The 18,782-nt window shown below is 40.9% G+C and overlaps 1 protein-coding gene across 1 annotated transcript in view; it reads right to left on the bottom strand.

Annotated features, from left to right (window-relative positions):
• Positions 1 to 2,527: 2,527 nt before the first annotated feature.
• The window catches only part of RFX7 (regulatory factor X7), a 49,410-nt gene continuing 33,155 nt past the window's right edge, over positions 2,528 to 18,782 (bottom strand). Inside the window, exons 5-9 of the mRNA XM_057372101.1 lie at positions 16,044 to 16,164; positions 14,195 to 14,275; positions 13,326 to 13,533; positions 10,706 to 11,001; positions 2,528 to 9,817 (exon numbers count right to left, since the gene is read on the bottom strand). Coding sequence (XP_057228084.1) covers positions 6,506 to 9,817; positions 10,706 to 11,001; positions 13,326 to 13,533; positions 14,195 to 14,275; positions 16,044 to 16,164 — 4,018 coding nt within the window. The 3' untranslated portion in view covers positions 2,528 to 6,505. The remainder of the gene's footprint in view (positions 9,818 to 10,705; positions 11,002 to 13,325; positions 13,534 to 14,194; positions 14,276 to 16,043; positions 16,165 to 18,782) is intronic.

The following is an 18,782-nucleotide window of genomic DNA, read 5'->3' on the forward strand; positions in this document are numbered from 1 at the left end:
ATCAAGGGGTCTTTTATGTGGGGTATTTAAACATTGTAATCTGCAAGAAGCAGCTGTCTTTTTAGCACTAAATGCTTTCTGAACAATTTTTTCCATGTCCTCAGTTCACTTCTGACTTAAGTGATCTGGCTTTCCTGATATGCCATCCTTTTTTTTAGTGAGTTGGGTAGGAAAAGCAAAAGAGACTGAGACTTGCAATTTCATCAGGTCAGGTTAACTATGCACTGGGAGGTGTTGGTTTGTCACAACAGTAGTAACAAAGGTGCTGTGAAGTAATGCTTAAAATGCCATTTGCTGGAGTGAGCACTACAAAGAAAGAGGACAGTAGAGAGWCTCACATCCTTCAGTTCTAAGATCTTCAGATTTTACACATTTCAGATCCCCCAAGTGCAGCATGCAATGGGCCTCCAATTCACACACACATCTTGCCCATGGAAGGGTTGTCTTATTTGAGCTATTASAGGATTTTCCTACCAGAAAACAACTCTGCTCATTACTTCAGAAGCCAAGCAGAAAGGATGTTCACACGAGAACTTCTAGCTGCATTTTCAGATAAAAGGCAAGGACACACAAGTGGCTTCATTGCTGCCACTGAGTGGGAGCTGCCTGCAGGCTCCTCTGTTATGGCTACCTGGCCAAGGTTTCCCTGCAGCCAGAGGACAAACACAGCACAGCACAGGGACAGCATAGCCCAGGCCTGGGCACATTCAGGTTAATTGTTAACTATTRAGTGGATCCCCAGCCTAGAAACATATTAAGCACACAATCAAGTCACTGCTCCTTCTAAGTTTGGGATAACTCCAGTGTTGTTCCAATTTATAAGCCTCGCAATATATTTTTCTTCAGTTTTGTCTCCTTATCCAAGCTYAAATGGTATCATTTTTAAGAGAGGAAGGAGGGACGCAAGATTCAGGCATTGGTTACCACTGATGTAATGCATCAGAGGAGGCCTACACAATTACAAGTTTGTTGTCAAATGAATTTGATGACCATCAGATATTATGTTTAAACTGTACCTGATTGAGAGCAGCCATGCTACACAGTCAGATCCAGTTAGGTTTACTGAGCCCTCCTGTGTTGGTGCACACGCTGCTGAAGTGAGGTTGTAAGGGAGCTCCAGAGGTCTCCTAATTCATTCCCCTACTCTCTAATGCACTGGCTTCAGATGGAGCTTGTGTCTCTAGAACAGTTTCCACAAATGCCATTTATTCTGTGACCACCTAATAATGCAGGTCATCTTCTCCAGGGAAGATAGTGGTATCAATTGCCMGAGACACTGTATGGACTACATGAACCACTGCCTCATTTGACACAGCAAAMCTTCACCACAGAGGTGGAATTCTGCATATCAGAAGACCAGCTGCATTCACAAATACRGGTAGGTRCTTCTGGACATGTAAAAATATTTCMAAGCAATTGTTTAGGACTTAGTCTGGATTAAGCATGTAAGCATCTAATAATTTGAAACCTACTAAGCTTATGACTTCARTTCCAACATTCCTACCTTCTTAAGTCTTTCCTGCTAGGACATTTCCATTCATGAATTTGTTCTTTTGATCCAGTTATTAACCATTAAGCCAAGTTCTTTCAAATTTACGTCTGAGAGGTTCCAATTAAAAYCTGCTATTACTTCATGTGAACTATCAATTTCTAAAGTATCCTTYGTTTATCTCCTACGTTATATTCCATCTCACTCCTTGGGAGTTTTTAATTTSTATTTTCTGTGACTGTGAAACATAAAGTGTGTCTGTCAATTGTTAATGGAGAGCCCTTTGTAAAGCATGTTGAGAATCCAGTGAGATGTATCAGACGTATCTCCTCCAATGACATGTTAAAATTCATGTGTTTCTGATTTGCTTTCATTTATGCTGTCTCATAACAATTCTGGTAATTCTTTTTCTTTGTTGATGAGCCTAAAGGGATTTTGTGCCACCATCAAATCTTGTCACCCACCAGCTCATCTCAGCACCTCAGTAGTCTGCGATGTAGTCTGTTAACCAGTGCTATCTCTTTGGCGTATTTAACCTCTCCTTGTTTCGTGGCCAGTTCCTGCTCTGTGGCAATGCCTTTCCATCCTGTTCACACAGACTGTGCAGGGTACATCAGTGGGATTACACGCACTTGTACAATCCAAATACAGGCCTCCATAGATCAAAGCACACATTTTCCCCTTYATGCAGCACGTCAAGCCACACTAACACCATCTTGTAAGAGCGCCTTACTAGTATGGGAAAGCAAAACCAGGCAAACACAGACACAGTGGATGGCAACACCAGCAATGGGATGTTGTATGTCACAACAGCAAGAGCCACCACCCAGGCATGAAACCAACACTTGGACTAAGACAGACTGACCAAGGCACCCCAGTGAGGAAGACTCTCCTTCACACTCAGCTTTACTAGGCTCAGCAATTGCAGCAAGGGTCAACTGGGCAATTGTCATGTCACTGCACAAACCAGAAAGTTCTGTATTTTAGGTCAGCCCAAAGAATACTTTCCATATAAAGAAAAAACTCCAGAAATTATTTTAATATAAAATGTTTTTATTGTTTTTGAAAACATTTAAAAAACAATTTTTGAGCACTTTCAATAAAAAAAATAACTGAAATGCTACTGCAATATTCAACTACTGTAGTTTCAGCAGTACAACAGACAACAAAACACTGGGGAGGAAGGGAGAAACCGGACTTCCTGCACTAAATGAAAATGTGGAACAGGGATTTTTCTTTCCTTACGGTGCAGTAAATAAAGCACAGTATAGTACAAGACTATTATATGATCCTCAGATGCACTGCACAAGAAACGCTTTCCTTCTTTTCAGTTCGGAAGTCAGTGCTTATTGCAATTATTTGCAAAATAGTTACTTCATGAATTCTTATCATGATAAAATGATGCAAAAATGGTTTTCAACACCAGAACAATAAAAAATAATCCAAGAAAGGAACATATTCAACAATAACTAAGCTCAATTAGTTAACATAAAAAAGTAAATAACTTGTGAATAACTATGCTCACCTGGTTAACACTGAACCAGCTTCAATACAGCAAAAGAATAAAAAAAATAAAAGTGGTTACAGGAATATATCTAGTACTGTACAAGATTAAGTCATTAACACTCATGCACGTTTTGTGATCATGTATTAACATGGTGAAGCAAACTAAACTTAATTTTTCCTGCTGCAATATTCTCATGTAAGAGAATCAAAAATAGAAATATCTCATTGAGATCAATGCACATTGCTACATAAGACAATTTCACCTGTCACTTTTAATGACATTTTGCCTTTTAATAATGAAACACATTAAAAAGATTTTTTTTTGTTTTGCCTTTGTTTTTTTTTTTAATCTGTGGGCCGTATTTGTTGCATTTATCCTAAGGAATGTGCCTGCCACAGGTTCAACAGAATTTTAGTGCAATATATGAACCCAGAAAGTTTGCTGGACTAACCAAGCAATCAAATTTAAAGTGTTTGCTGCAATACTGTACACAGGGTACAAATTCACTAGTTTGTATACTTTAGCAAAATCTGCTATCAAAATAATTTATGTTAGTAGGAAGCCAATAATGTAAACAAGGGGTCAGAACTGTCTCAAATTCAAAGTTTTGGAGTATCTGACAAAGACAGGCTTCCATTTGTTAGGATCACAGAATTTTCCTTTGGGTATTGCATACTTTGGTGTGCAGTAGTGCTCTGTCTCAATGTATCATAAAGAACTAACTAGCACTAAGTACAGGGACCTAACATTAATTATAACACCAACACACAAACATCTCTAAAATGATACATACCAATGTACAAAGCTGTGCCTGTGCCTTGGATTTTACTTGAAACAATTCTTATCAAATTTAATACTTTTAAAATTAAACATATATTTGCTTTAAACTCACTGATTATAGAATATTTCTGCTAATTAAATCACATGTTAGGCCCAATGTAATGTTTGCATTTAAAGATAATTTAAACACACTTTTAAAAACCTTTGGTGATGGCTGCATAATTTAGAACACATCAACTTTAAATCTACTCTTGCTTTTGTAGAAATATTCTTTAAAAAACTAGTAATTAGGCTAAACCTTCCTTCCCCCAAGCCCCCCTCAGTGTCAGTGAGCCAAGGTGAGGCCAGCCCATAATGGAACACAGGCTGCTGCAGCACGGGGGCAGCTCCTCCCGCAGTGCTGGCACTGAGTCAAAAGTCACACAATAACAATATGCTGAATTGGAAGGGACCCTCCCCCTATCATCGAAGCAGGTTTCACCTATTCACAGTAGTGCTGGCACTTCACATAGGGTCAGGAAACAGAAACAAGATGGTGCTGTTTCTCAGAGCCATCCTTCCACCAGGGTGAGAGGATGTTCAGCACATCTCTGTCAAAAAAAGGCCATGGGCAAGTACAGGATTCAAGCACTGCCTTCAGCAACTACAAGAAAAACTGTTCAAGTCTCACTGACAGAAACCTGGCAGGGCAACAAGCAGAAGTTTATTATGCAGCTTTTAGTCTCCCCACCATTACCTTGGAAGAGTCACTTGATCTTAGAGCAACCACATTATCACAACATCCTTGTGCTTCAAGGAGGAATAAGAACTTCATCAATAACAAACTTGGAGAAGTTTGTTCSTGATGAAGTGGCAAAACTTCTGATGCAAGCACAGTGAAAACAGGCCCCCATAAGGTGCTATAGCTTGGCACAACTGTTTGTCCCTGCAGAAGAGGCCACAAACTGGTGATGAATTGGGAAAGGGCAAGAGAAGCCATGATATACCAGTACACCCAGTGCCAATGGAGCAGCACAAGCTGAATCAGCACTGCCAAAAAAAATTGACCAGTACTGGGATCTTTAGTCATTTGCAAAAACTGAAGAAACAGAAGACCACCAAGACATTTAAAGAGAAATACTAATCATATGAAACATCATTTTCCCTTAAAAAAAATCTAAGGGAGGCTTACTGTACCTCCCCCTTCATAAATTCATGACCGCTCATTCAAAGTAATGCAAAAGAAAAATTTTCCTGCTCTATTTTCTGTTTTGTGTTAGGTCACTGGAAAAGTAATCCATTTCATACTAAGCTTAAGGGAYGGTATTGTAGCTTACTGAGTGCACCACTTCTTCCGTAAAAACCTGCCTCTGCAAGTCCTCTCTCTAGCATCAAGGCCATGGCTGGTTAAATGCCTCTCTCTTTCAACCATTAGAGAGACCCATGCATGCCATGCTGATAAAGTAAAAGGWCTTTTTGGTTTGAGTGAGGCAGAAGTCTAATTTTCATTTGCCAGAGGGGCAGCTTCTTTTTTCTAAAAAAAAAATATCAGATTCATCAACCCCATCAAATCACTTTTGAAAATGGAATTCAGGCTTCTAAAACAGTAAGTACTTTCAAAAGAAGTTTTACCAAAAGAAAGATCACGTCTTACTGTGTATCTGTAAAGTGCCTGGCAGTATTATGGCTCTATATGAAATATTTTTAGATCAACCACATTTTCTAGTATTTTAATAATATTTTGTTTGAGAGAAAGAGAGCGAGCAAGAAAGACAGAAAGGCTCAAACTACTGAAATAGAGAGAAAATAACATCTTCCTCCACCCTCCACTAGGTTAGGAAAAAGCAAACTAAAAATTGAACCTTTAGAAACAATATTTTAATGAGCTCCAGCAGATCTCTATTAAAAAAGAGGSAAAATATCATGTTCCTTCTCTAGCATTGATAAACAGTACCTATCACTTTAAAATAGGGTGTTATGCCTAGATTAAATCTCAGTGCTCAAAATCTTGTTCCATTAAATTTACCTAATACAAAAACATTGACATGAGAACTAAAATACCAAGTATGGCATGACATGAATATTAATGGATAAAATGTATTTATTTCTCTTAAATAAAAAAATTTAGTGCATCTTTTTCCTTGATCATTCCTGTTAGCTTTCCCCATCTCTGTGTTTTACTGGAGTTGCCAATGGCACCAGTGCTACAGATTTCCTGAAGTTCACCATCGAGCAGTGCTCCAGACAACTACACAATGATCAAGCATCTGCATGTCACCTGGTCCACTTGTACCCACCACCTACCTACCTGCAGTCACCCTGCACTTCAAACCTGGATGACAAAGGTCAGTAAAGATCATCTACTAAGAAGTAACAACCAATACAAAGTATGGAAAGCCTACTAAAGAGCTTGAATTAAAACCCTCCCAAAGCATCAACCATAGCTGTCATCGCTGGCTGCCATTAACCATTTCTTTATTTGCTAAAACAAGAAATGTTGAATGTGAAACACTCCAAAATTCAAATTTTAATACTGGCTCTTTGATAGCCCATCACCTTCAGAGATTTGTTTAAAATTGGTAAGACTGCCTTTTCCTTACTGAAGAATGAGCAACAGGTACAGCAAACTTTTTTTAAAAATGCCACAATACATAGCAAGTGTTTCTGCTGCGGGAGGCACTTCCATTAAGACAAATACAATACGTCTGTCTTTTAGATACAGTGTGCTACATACATACTATAAAACAAGATTAACCCAACATTTCAACAGCAGGATGATCCTTACTCTCCATCCACTCAAAACCTGATGCAGTCATTGAGTTAATGGATTCATTGCAGATTTGCTGAAACAAGGGGTCATTTTTTAATTCCTCCAGTGTAGCATCATCGTCTTGTCCTTGCTGACGACCTGGATCAAACAGCAGATTTGTGTCTAAAGTGTTCAGATCGTTAATGCTGCCTGAGAGCTCGGAAGACAACCTGATGTCGCTGGGAAAGACAGATGCAACGTTATTGAGATCTGATGCCACCTGATTCACCAGCTGCTGGTTTGTTGGCAGACTGTCCTCCCCTAAAAGGTCTTTTACAGTGCTGCTAAAATCTAATTGCTGCTCTCCGATGTCTGATTGTGCTTGGTTATCTCCAGAAGAAAAACTGATCTGATCGGTGCTGCTGTTTTTTGTGAGGTAATTTGGTGTTTGGAATTCATAAACTGAAGTGCTGGAATTGATCATAGTTTGTGGGTTGGCACTAGGAAAAGCGGTGGATGTCTCCAAAATCTGAGTGAGATTCATCCTGGCTGTGTAATTTGAGGGCATGTTGTTCATTCCCAAACCTCTCACTGCATCATCACTATCAGAATCAAGTTTGTTTAACAACACATTGGTTATTTTTTTAGTGTTTGTTTGTTTCTGAAGAGACGGGAAGGCCGTCTGCATCATCACAGTCAATGGGACTGACTGGCTTCTCTGTGCTATGTTATTGGCACTGGTGTCTGCATGGATATTAGCAAATACATTGTGAGCTTCAGGAGTCACTGGACTTCCAAAATGTGTCAGATTAGAGCGCGGTATATTTGACACAGGGTAAACAGTGCTTCCACTGAGATTCCGCTGGCGATGGACAGCAGGGCTCACACTCCGGCATCTCAGACTGTTGTTGAGAGAGGAACCAGTTCCTTTGTTGTCCAAAGGAGCAGGAACAGCAAAGCCCTCCTGCTTGGTGGTGCTACTGACAGGGGCTGCCTGGTGCTGCACAGGTGAAACGGGAGTCACACGACCGAAGTGAGTGTCGTGGTGGCGTGGCTGCGACTGGTACGACTGGCCAGGAACTGCAAAAGCGTGAGGCTTCCTGAAGCGATCTTCCACCAGCTCCTGGTAGCTCGTGAGGATGCCATGGTTTGCAACCGATGAATTACTAACCCCGCTGTAGCCGTTGTTCATCCACTCGAGCTTGGTTTTGTCGGGATGGGTAGCCATAGGCCGCTGCATTGGCTTCACAGGACTACTTGATATGATGCTGGCATCGTGGTAAGCCATGCTGGAGCTGATGGGAGTAAATGCAAACGGGTTTCGGCATTCCACAGGACTTGGAGGGACGCTGCTGCTGCAGTTGGAATGGGGTGTACCAATGGGCGTGTGCCGGCTGCTTCCTAGGGCACTGTCTACGGGAGTAGTCTGAGCCAGCCTTGAACAAGGGCTCTCTCTCGACATGTTCTGAGATCCAGCAATCATTTCAGAGGTGGGTGTTGGAGTCGGGGTGGGTGTGGGAGTCGGGGTGGGGGTGGGAGTGGGAGTGTGAATTGGAGTGCTGTTGTTATGGATCGAATGGTAAAAGTGTGTGCTGCTTGGATGWGATGACACGGGAGTTCCTTGAGCTGCAGCCTGACTTTGAAGTGCCATTCCTAGACAACCACCATAAGGATGAGAATTATTCATGGACATTTGCTCCTCCATGAGCACAAGCTCCTCCACAATGCTGTCCTGGGTAAGGTCGTCATCAAATGAAAAGAAGTTTTCATTTGACTGAGGGACTGTATGCTCAAACTCTTTCAGCTCAGACTGCAGAGGTAACTGATTTGAAGACTGTGCTTGTATTTGATCCAAGGAGTCCTGGATCTGGCTCTGTAACTGCTGGCTGTACACATCCTGCTGTATCCCTTCGCAGTGCACGGGCTCCCATGCAGATTCCTGTAAATCACCAGAGCCAGAGTGCCCAGCAATACTCCTAACACTGATATCYTGCTGCTGATCACAATTCACAGATGCAAAGTCAGAGGTTTTAGTGATATGGTGCCATGTATTTGGGTTAAAGCTGCCATCAGATTTTGAATCATTTTCTATGATAAACAAGTTTCCTTCCAATTTTACTTTTATATCTGGAGATGATGCTGATGTAAGCTGCTGTTCCAAAGTAGGATCACAGGTATTCAAACTGGTGCTTAAAGAAAGGTCTGTTGCTAAGTTTGCTGCAGCTGTAGAAGATATAGGTACCGTCACAGGTACATTGCTGGGAACTTGAGCAAGAGTTGCTGTACTGTCACTGTTAGCTAATGATCCAACCTTCAGAGCCTTCTTAACATTGTTAGCTTGTTGACCCTCCACAGCATTATCAGCTGAAAACTGTTCCACTAGTGGTTTCTTTACAGGTGGTAACTGGGAATCCTGAAGTGTGGAAGGTTGTCGCTTTCTTGGACTTTTAGTGCATGTTTTGTCTTTAATCATAAACTCACCAGTAGGAGGTGAACTGATGCTGGTGCTGGACAAGTTTTGACTGGCAACTGTAAGCTTAAGAGTGCTTTGATTATTGCCTGCTGAAGAAACTGGTGTGATTTCATTTGACTGTGTCTTATATTTGGTCCCTGCTTCTTCAGCTTCCTGATCACAGCCCTTACCTGGTTTTAGCTCCATGACATCATCCGCTGAAGCCTTCAAGGCTGCAACCTCAAAATTAATTAGCTGTGCAGGAGGCAGGTCAGGGGTTGCCTTTACAGATTTAGACAGGTCAGAGGTCTCTTGGCCCTGTACTGAGTTCTCATCCAGCAATGCTTCCGGCTCTGTTTTGATCTTGACTGCAGGTGTAGCTACAATAGTACTAGACTTGGATCCTGGAGACTGAAGYGAAACGACAGATCCATTTTTGATCTGTGGACCAGTCCTGCCTTCTTCCACTGCTCCTGCACTAGTGCTAACTGAAGGCGTCTGTTTGACGGGCACACTACTGCTGCTCGGGGCAAGAGATATTGCTGTCATTTTTACCACATTTAAGGAATTCACATGTGGAGCTGGCACAACAGTCTTGATTGGGCTACTGGTAAAGAGCACCGTTGTTGGAGAGCGGATAGTGAGAGCACTGGTGTTTGCTGGCTTGGGTAAGATCTGTGGGTAGCGATGCCGGGCAGAGCGGTCACCAACGGGGCTGGCGGGAACGTTCTGGGGAGTCTTTGGTGGCTGCTTGACTGATTGCATGTGCTGAGTGACCACCTGAACATTCAGGGGCAGGACCTTGCTATCAGACGATCCCATAGGACTTGGAGATGTCACCAACTGCCTGGTCCTTGGCACCTGTGGAGAGAGAAAAAGAAAAGGTGTGGCAACAAAGCAAGAAGTCCCCAAAGCCCACACACCACCTCAGCCCCAAGCATTTCAAAGGTGAAAGACAACACAGATCAATACATCAAACTCAGTGAATGCCAGCTTGAAACAAAACAAGCTCTCCTATTTATCCAAGACAATTCCTACTTGTCTGCCTAAGGACTGGTAGACAAATTTTATTTTTAAGGCATGAGGCACTGGTCTACACACTAATCTGCTCTTCCGCTAATGAAAGGGTCATTCTCATACAAAATACTTCACCACCTGGGACAAAAAGACATATAAAGGCTAAAGAGAAGAGGATGTGTTCAAAATACTGTTAAGATTTCAAAAGTGCTTTAAATACAAACTCACTATCAGGCAGAAAAACTGGCTTACCTATCAAAATGAGCAGCTCAGTGAACATCTTAAAACCAAATAACCTGCCTCTACTCCCCAGCACAATTTTATATGGCTGAAAGATAAAAATATTCTGTACTATAGAYATTCATTCAAAATAAAATTGTACCTGTCACTAAATGCACTGGGCCAATGAAAGGCAATTTAGATTCTATATTAGGGCCTCAGTGACCCACACAACTGGTGTCAGCTCTCTCATCTGGTTAAACTTCATCTCAAGGCTCACTTTAACGACTTCAAAGATGAATTTGGCCTATGCTACGTGATCAGAATTCTGCTACCTCTGTATAAACCCTGTAACTAACGTGGTATAACACAGCCCAGTCAGAAAAGCATCGAGGCACCCAAGCCTTTGAATGGAAACTGCTCTTCTATCCCACTGACACCACTGCTTAGCAACTGGCAATGTACAACCTTTTCACAGGGTGCATTCTCTAGAGAATTGCTGGYGAGCATTACCGGTATGGGGCTGGGGACAGCAGCCACAACAATGCCAATAGGCGGAGGAGACAGAATGGCAGGACTTCCATTAGATATACTGGTAACACTGCTGGTTGCAGCGCCTTCTGTTTTCTTTACTGGAGACTCTCCTGGCAAAGGAGACTGCAGTTTCTGCTCTTGCTGCTTCTTCTGGATCTTGCGCTGCAGCTGCTGCTTAGCATCAACAGGAGATGGCAGAGTTTTCACTTGAGGTTGAAAAGAATTACTTTCAGCAGTAGGTATAAAAGCTGAGGGTTGGGGGATCCCTTTTATTCCTGAAAACAAATGGAGAACAAATTACAACCAAACACAACCCTGTCTGCTGAGGTACCACTTCTATATCTAACAGAGAACACATGGCAGACATCTCTAAAACCATTCTGAGAACACCTTTTCCATGAAATGATCCCATCTGCTCATGTTTAACTCTATTCTGCGTTTCAGTTTATTTCCACATTAATGGCAAAATCTCTGTTTGTCAGACAAGCTGGGCATTAACTGCTAAAGTACTCAGCTCTGGGCCTCTTTGTTTCTTGAAATGTCAAATGGCAACGTGTGTCAGCACAATCCCAGCCCCGTGCACTTCACTGAACYGGCAGCAGAGGGCGGCGGGTACGTTTCGGATGAGCCTTTAAAATCCATCATCTGCCGTTGTTCTGTTTTGTTACCTSTTCCTAGGCAGTTTTAAATGAAAAATGTTTCCAGAAAGCTGTGGGTCTGTGTCAGAGGTGCGGCTCTGAGCAGATGACATTAGTCATCTGCCAAGGCATTAAATACAGTGCATCTAATATCAAAATRGATCTAAACCTCTGTGTGATCAGGGATAATGATAAAAAAAAAGGCAAGAAGAAAAATGTTCAGTAACAAAAAGAAGATAAGAAGGAAAGATTGAAAAAACTGGAAATTAGAATGGGAGAATATTTTTTTCTGGAAAAATTACTATGCTGATCAGAAGCAAGGGCTGCTTTCAAGGAGAAAATAGAATTAGTGTCCTCTGTGCAGCTGATACTAACTTCCCTTACAAAAGCACATCACATTTATGACCTGTTGTTCATTAACAGTCAAGAAGATTAGTGCGCTCTTTAGAGAACAAATAATCTTGCTGAACTGCCCCATAAAAAATGCTTTAACATTGTTTCATTTACACTTTGAGGTTACAGTTCAAAAATAACTCCTAATGGTTACACAGTTTTAAATAACTGCTAATTTAATCGACACCATTTKACTACTTAACTACTTTTACTAATACTTACTTTTACCTAATACTTACTTTTACTTAACTACTAATTTACTAATATTAATTTTACAATACTAAACCCAAGTATATGGTTTTAGATGCCCAGCACATGCTTAAGAACTGTGGTCTGGAAGCCCACCCTSCCAGCAGCAGTCTGCTTGTACCATGAGAGGTTGAATGTCAGATCTCCACTTTCACAATTTCTTCTTCACATAACARTGAAATGCCCAAATATATTGCAATTACTGGCACAGAATTATTCTATGTGGGCAAGTAATATTAATAAGAAAAAACCTTCACATTTTCTTTGAGGGTAAAAGTTTGCTTTTTTCTCAATGCACAGAGACACGGTAGTTCCTTGCAAGAGGAATGGAAATATTTTGTTTGCCATGCTTGGAACAACCTCTTCTAAAATGATTATCCAAGCCATAGAGGCATGCACTGGAAGTAACTGCCCTTTTCCTTGAAGGAAACCATCATGTCTTGAAGGAAGTGAGGGGAAGAAGCTACATGAATTCAAAAGTTGCTCATACAGTGAGTGTCCCTTCCAGCAGCATGGCAAACAGAACCAATGGAGCCAAAAAAATCACACAGGCAGCAAAACCCACCACTGCCACCTGTCACGTCCAACTGGAATAAAGGAAAGAGAGCTGGAAGGAGAAAGAACATGATCCAGAAGGCGATAACCTGAACACCATTTTCCATTTAAAACTGCCTGTCTCAGGAAGCTGGCCTTGATCTGAACACATTTTGCTTGATAAATCTAGGTAGAACTCSTACGAGGCAAGTCTGGGGGCATGTTGTGCACCTGCATTTCCCTTCTCATCCTTCATTTTGTAATTTACTTTAATTTAACGTGTGTTTTGGTGACTGTGGATATTGACTGATTTCAAGCACGCAGAAGGAAAGAAATCACACCAAAAACMTGCTCTTGACAGAAAATTAAGACAATTGTTTCCAAATTCGGGCAAGTTATCAGACAGAAACACAGCTACACCAGCAGTCTGTCTACAAACCACCATTGTAGCAGCACCAAACTCCTGTTCYAGCCAAGTATGTAAATTCAGCACAAATGCTCACAGTGCCCTGAAGCTTACACACCCTGAAGCGCTTTAAAAGACCAGGGTCCTCACTGGAAGAATGTGAGGATCACCAGCTAAACCCAAGACCAGCGCAGATTTTCAGATCTTTACCCAGACTACCAGCAAGAACAGTCATTTGCAGCAATGTGACTAAAATCACGTAAATGAACCCTCAGTCAGTGTTAAAGTCTGCCCCAAGGAGAAGTGCTTCCTCAAACCAAGCTGTTACTACTCCCAGTACAAAAATCCCCCATTTCAACATTCAGCATTATCTCATTACCTGCTGGTGCCCCTGCCATTACTGTTAAAGCTGCCATTGACTTGGTACCAATATAGTGACTTTTGACAAGGAAACGAGCCAGTTCCAAGACTGTATCAAAAGGCTGGCTCAGCACTTTCTGGGCCCATTCACAAACAAGCCGGCAGGCTGCAGAGACGACCTCCTCATCAGCACTTTGCAGCTGCCCAGACGGCTCTGCTCCATCCAACTAAACCAAACAAAGGAGGAAAGGTTACTTTAATTAATAAGGTCATTAAGGCATGAAAACAAAAATAGAAGAAAATTATTATCAGAATTACACAAAAAATTGGGTAGGATGTTTACAGTTTTACATTAAGTTATGAGAATGAGATYACAACATCAGTATGTTTCAAAATTAAATGTCTCAACAATAATCTAYGGGTTGTTTCCAAAGGCATTTGGAATTGACATCTCCGGAAGAAAACCTAACAGAACTGAACCCTAACATTTGGACCACCAAAAATTGGTTATCCTTGTATCCAGAGCCTTGTCAACTCAGCAATCACTATTACCCAGTCAGTGCTTCTTTCACTGGGGTATCTCTTCCCTAGCATTGACTACAAGAAAAATACAGTGAAAGCAAAACAGAGTTTAAAAGATGCATACAGTGGATGGGAACACCATCCTGACTACTTCACCTCCTAAATCAGTTTAAGAGTATTGCAATTCATTGTGAACTWTACAGAAAAAGTCATCAAACAATGATTAAGAATATAAGAATCAGAAAGAAAATYCATAAAAGCTGAACAGATCTTCACTTTGTTTTGAAAAGTTTTGACAGAAAAACAGCATAATAAATAATTTACAGAAATATAATATATATATAAACAAGCAAATATATATCATACCCCATCTCCAGTTTTATGAAAGTCAAGGTTGGGCAGTGATGGCATATGCACAAAAGCCTTCTTCCTCAGTCCACTGTAGCAATATGTGAACAACAATTAAGGTCTAAATTGTCTGCATGTTAGTGGGGGAATAGGAGAGAAAAACAGTAATTCTTCTGATAACCCTCAGAAGCTTTAAAAGCAAACTCAACACAGAACTAAGAATTCCTGTCATTAGCATGACTTCATAGCCAGCCATAATTAAAAACCTATCAACAGCCGCATTCTTGGCCAGATCATTGGGCTTTTCCATCTATGCAGAAATGCTGGATATGATGAATTTCATTTGATGACTTAAAACAAGCATTGCACCATGCCAAGCAGTTTCCATTAGCTACTCAATATTCAGATCATTAACATAATTTTGACCTAAACTCTTTTCTAAAACAATACAGGAGAATAAATTTCCAAAAGTTAATCACTATTAAAAAAAGTGTTCTCGAATTTAGGTTCTACTTTTTTTCCTTCTCCTAAAGGACTTCCACAAACTGCAGTTTCCCAGGACAAGATAAAGTGCCTGATAAGTGCATTTTTCCTAACATTTCTCACAATTTTTTKATGAACTCTCTCCTCACCCATAATGATAATTTTTCTGTAGAAATACAAAGACCCAGAYCTTTTCTTACACTGATCTCATCAAATTGCTAAAATATACTCCCTTTATTACTCGTACTCACTTATTTATAGGTCTTTTTTTTTTCCTCTCCACAGCATTACCCTGAGAGTTCGCACAGTCCTCTCTGTGACATACAAATCCTTTCCAGGATCACTARTATTTCACATTCTGTAAGTATGTCTGTATTCTTTCCTAAATCATGTAGTCTGCAATTGCTTGCATGAACCTGGATGGAACATAATTACAGTAAAAGAAATCTAAGGAGCCTGGGAATTACAGTAGGCGTGAGACAAGGTTACATTTTAATAATTCTGAATTAGAAACAGTGGAAATAGAATTTTAAGAGATCCCCTGGGTCAAGCTACAATTACATCATATGATTTCTTCCTTAACACGTCTCTAGCTCTATCCAGAACATCAGTACTAGGTTTTGAATTTCACTGCTAGATAATCCAACAATGTATTTTATCAAACAGTTTAACTGACACATAACTTCTCCATTTACCAGAACGTGTTKTTTTTTTTTTTTGCTCAGTGGAACACAAGCAATTCTGGGCTGCTTGCTAGCATTTAATTCTCTAAGTTCACCCCTCAAGTGAGACCTGGCAAAGGCCAGTATTACAGCACATCCACATCATTACTGTTACTTCTTTTGAGTGGTTTTTAATCAGAGCCTATGAGCACCTCAATGTCTTTTAGACTTTTCCTGCTCTCCCTCCCCTGCTTACTGCAGTGGCTTTGCCTACCCAGCATGTCAGGACACAGCGAGGGCCAACCCTGGGAATGCAGCAGGTAGTACATTACAGCACCACAGCTTCTAAGGGTTCTCCTGGGGAAGTGTAATTCTCAGCTTGGAAAAGACAGAATTGTTGTTGATGAAAAAACTGGTTTGAAAATCATTAACAGTTTTTTGGTTCCTCTATTTCAATATCTCTCTCTGCACTAAATTATAAAACTTTTTTGATGCCTCGCTGCTGTGACAACTAAGTGTCAGAACCTAAATTTATGTACTTGTTTTCAAAGTTGTATCTTGCAACCTAACATTACTGCAATTAACAATTTTTAAAGAACGTTGGGAAAGTGTTGGCATTTTTTATTCACGTTACTTCTACATTTAGTTGGTAGTTAAGCCATAATGACAGTTGCTCTCCAGGCAAGTGCAGAACAAGTTACTGAGAAACATTCTAGCAAAGGATATTTTGATTTGCCTCTTGTGCCTAGACGACGGGCCTTCATATTTGGAAAGACATTTTTCATGATCTTTCCAAAGTCAGCAGCACTTAATGGGTGGTAGCCAAGATTGTCACAATAGCTCCTGCAACAAAGAGAAAGAAAGCGTGAATGGAATCCAAGTTAATACAAGAGGCAGYCTATGTGCTAGACTCCAAAGGTTTTCAAAAGAAAACACATATACCCGTCCATATTTAGAACCACATTTAACATTAATGAAGCTATCCGCAATGAATTGAATGCATTAAAAATGTATAAACAGAGCTATTAATACCATAGTTTTTGCCTTGTTCTCYACTGAGTTCAAAGACAAGTCATGTGGAGACATAACAGGTAATGGCATTATCTAGAGCACAGTTAAGATTTACTCCACTGTCTGGAGTAAACTCAGTCTGAAGCAGATGTTTCAATTCAGTAATTTCAGGACATCATAAAGCATAGCTTGAGTGTGGTAATGCCTGAAGCCCCGCAGGAATATTTGAAAAGCAGTAGCTAAGAGATGTGTCAGTGTCCAGAGAAAGATTCTGCATATACAACTTCAATTTAATAGACCTTAACAGAACTAAACTTAAAATACACCTTCCCAGGTAACCAGCTTTATAGGTGTACTATCAGCATGTACTGAGGACCCAGTCCTACCTCTGTGGCCCTACTGAACTATGACACTGCTTGATTATAGAMAAATCTATTTAACTGTCCTAAATTAACAGAGATTCCAACAGATGCTGCAAATGAAGATCATCATGCGACCCAGTATACGACCTGATAATACAGGGGAAGAGAGAAACAAAATGCAATTATTTTGCCAACTTTACTTGTTCTAGTAAAATGGGCACTGTTATATGTCTTCAGTTCTCAAAAACAGCAGAAGGAATTTTGTTGCAACATCTGAGACTTTAAAAGAATAGGTTCTTGAGGCAGGAAACAAGAATTATTGATTTTGCTACAGAAGTTGTAAATGTTCTGGAAAATCAGAAGCATAAAGCAAAGGAGAAAACCAAGACCTGCTCTGGAACATTCACCTGCACAGCAAGTGCTTAAGGTTGCATAAAGACAGCAACACCCTGCGCTGCAGCACACACATTGATGTGCTGTGGCCTAAAATGCACCACTAAAACCTTCTCAGTGAGATTCCMAACAGCCACAGCATCCACACCAGATAGCAACGACCTCCTTCCCCAGGAGAAGTCCTACCAGCAATACACAAAAACAACCTGCCTTTGAAAAGCTGACTGTACATGATCCAGTGAGGGTATCAGCAGGAGAGCAGAAAAACAATGACTTCACATGCCACAGTCACCTGCTACTCTTATCAGGTACACACACACACAAAGAAACCCCTGGAAAGTCAGGCAGATGCAAAGAAAAAGCAGCACTCTGAAACAGAAGCTTCATCCCAGCATCACCTAGTAACAATCTGCATCCAAGTGGGCCAGTGAAAATGTCTTCTCCTCAAGCTGTAGATCTACAGAAAGCTGTATATATTTATTGAGATACCTCCATGGCCTGTACTTTCTCAGTAAAAATACTAGTTATTACAGAGCAATTATCTGCTGCTTTTACCCTGGCTGTATGTTGGTATCCTCCACTTGGGAAGCACCACCACAGATGTAATGATGTTGATGATGACAATCAGCAACATTTGCACTCCTTGGTTCTGACACTGCCCTGCAGAGCCTCCCCCCACATGTGGGCCTGACTGTCCAAAGCAGGAGATGTTGCCAACAACCTGATATACAGTCAGGCATCAGTCCAATTTCTATGTGGAACATCAAGAAGCTTTATATCCAATTTATATACCAACACATTTCATTTCAACGTATGCCACTCACAGAAGCTGGATTCTAGATATGTCCCTTTGAAGTTATTTCAAAGGAATTCTTTCCCTGTACCCTCATAGGAACCAGACATCACTTTATGTGCAATAAATAGATCTCTGTGTGCTTTTTGTCCCTTGCATCTTGACAGGCCTCCATGGATTCAAGCTTCAGTCTTAAAATTCCTGAAAGGTGGGTCTTCATTGCTTACTGATGCTGATTACAAGACTTTAAGGCTCAAATAGCATTCAAAGGAGGACTTTCTGAATTTCTCTGCCACAGTCAGCAGTATCATTGACTGAAACTCAACAATGTCAGCAAAATAAAGTAAAACAAAACCAAAAAAAACAAGGTAGCAAAACACCAGGATTAGGGGCCTACCAATCTATTAACTTTAAAGTTAAAATTATTCCCTCCCTAGGAGAAAATAAATAAATAAAAAGGGAATAAAATTATCCATTCCTGAAGTCTAGCACATCTGGATTAAGGCAATCACGTGCTAGCAGCAAAATCATACAGTTTACATTGTCCGCTCATATCCACAGTGGCAGCTCCTGCAAGCTTATGATTTCTGAGGTATCAGAATTTTCATGGAATTTCAGTTTGCAGACAGATCATCCCACATGGCCCCTCCCCCTCCTGGCTTGGCCGAGAACCCTCCATGTCCATCTGTGGTCTCTCATTGACTTGACAACACATACCAGGAGTCTCTCCCCTGCAGCTCTTCTCTCTGCTACTTGCACTCTTGGCACATCACTGAGCCCAGGAGCTGTTTTGCTCTTTGAAGGGTGGGTGGGAAACAGATGGGGGGAGGGAAGGTCTAACCAGAGACAGAAATGACAATGGACACGYGGTTGCTTTGTTTCTTTGCACAGAGCTCCTCTAC

The sequence above is a fragment of the Malurus melanocephalus genome, unplaced genomic scaffold (assembly GCF_030028575.1).
Source record: "Malurus melanocephalus ecotype Western Australia unplaced genomic scaffold, MMel_1.1 scaffold_163, whole genome shotgun sequence".
Taxonomy (NCBI): Eukaryota; Metazoa; Chordata; class Aves; order Passeriformes; family Maluridae; genus Malurus; species Malurus melanocephalus.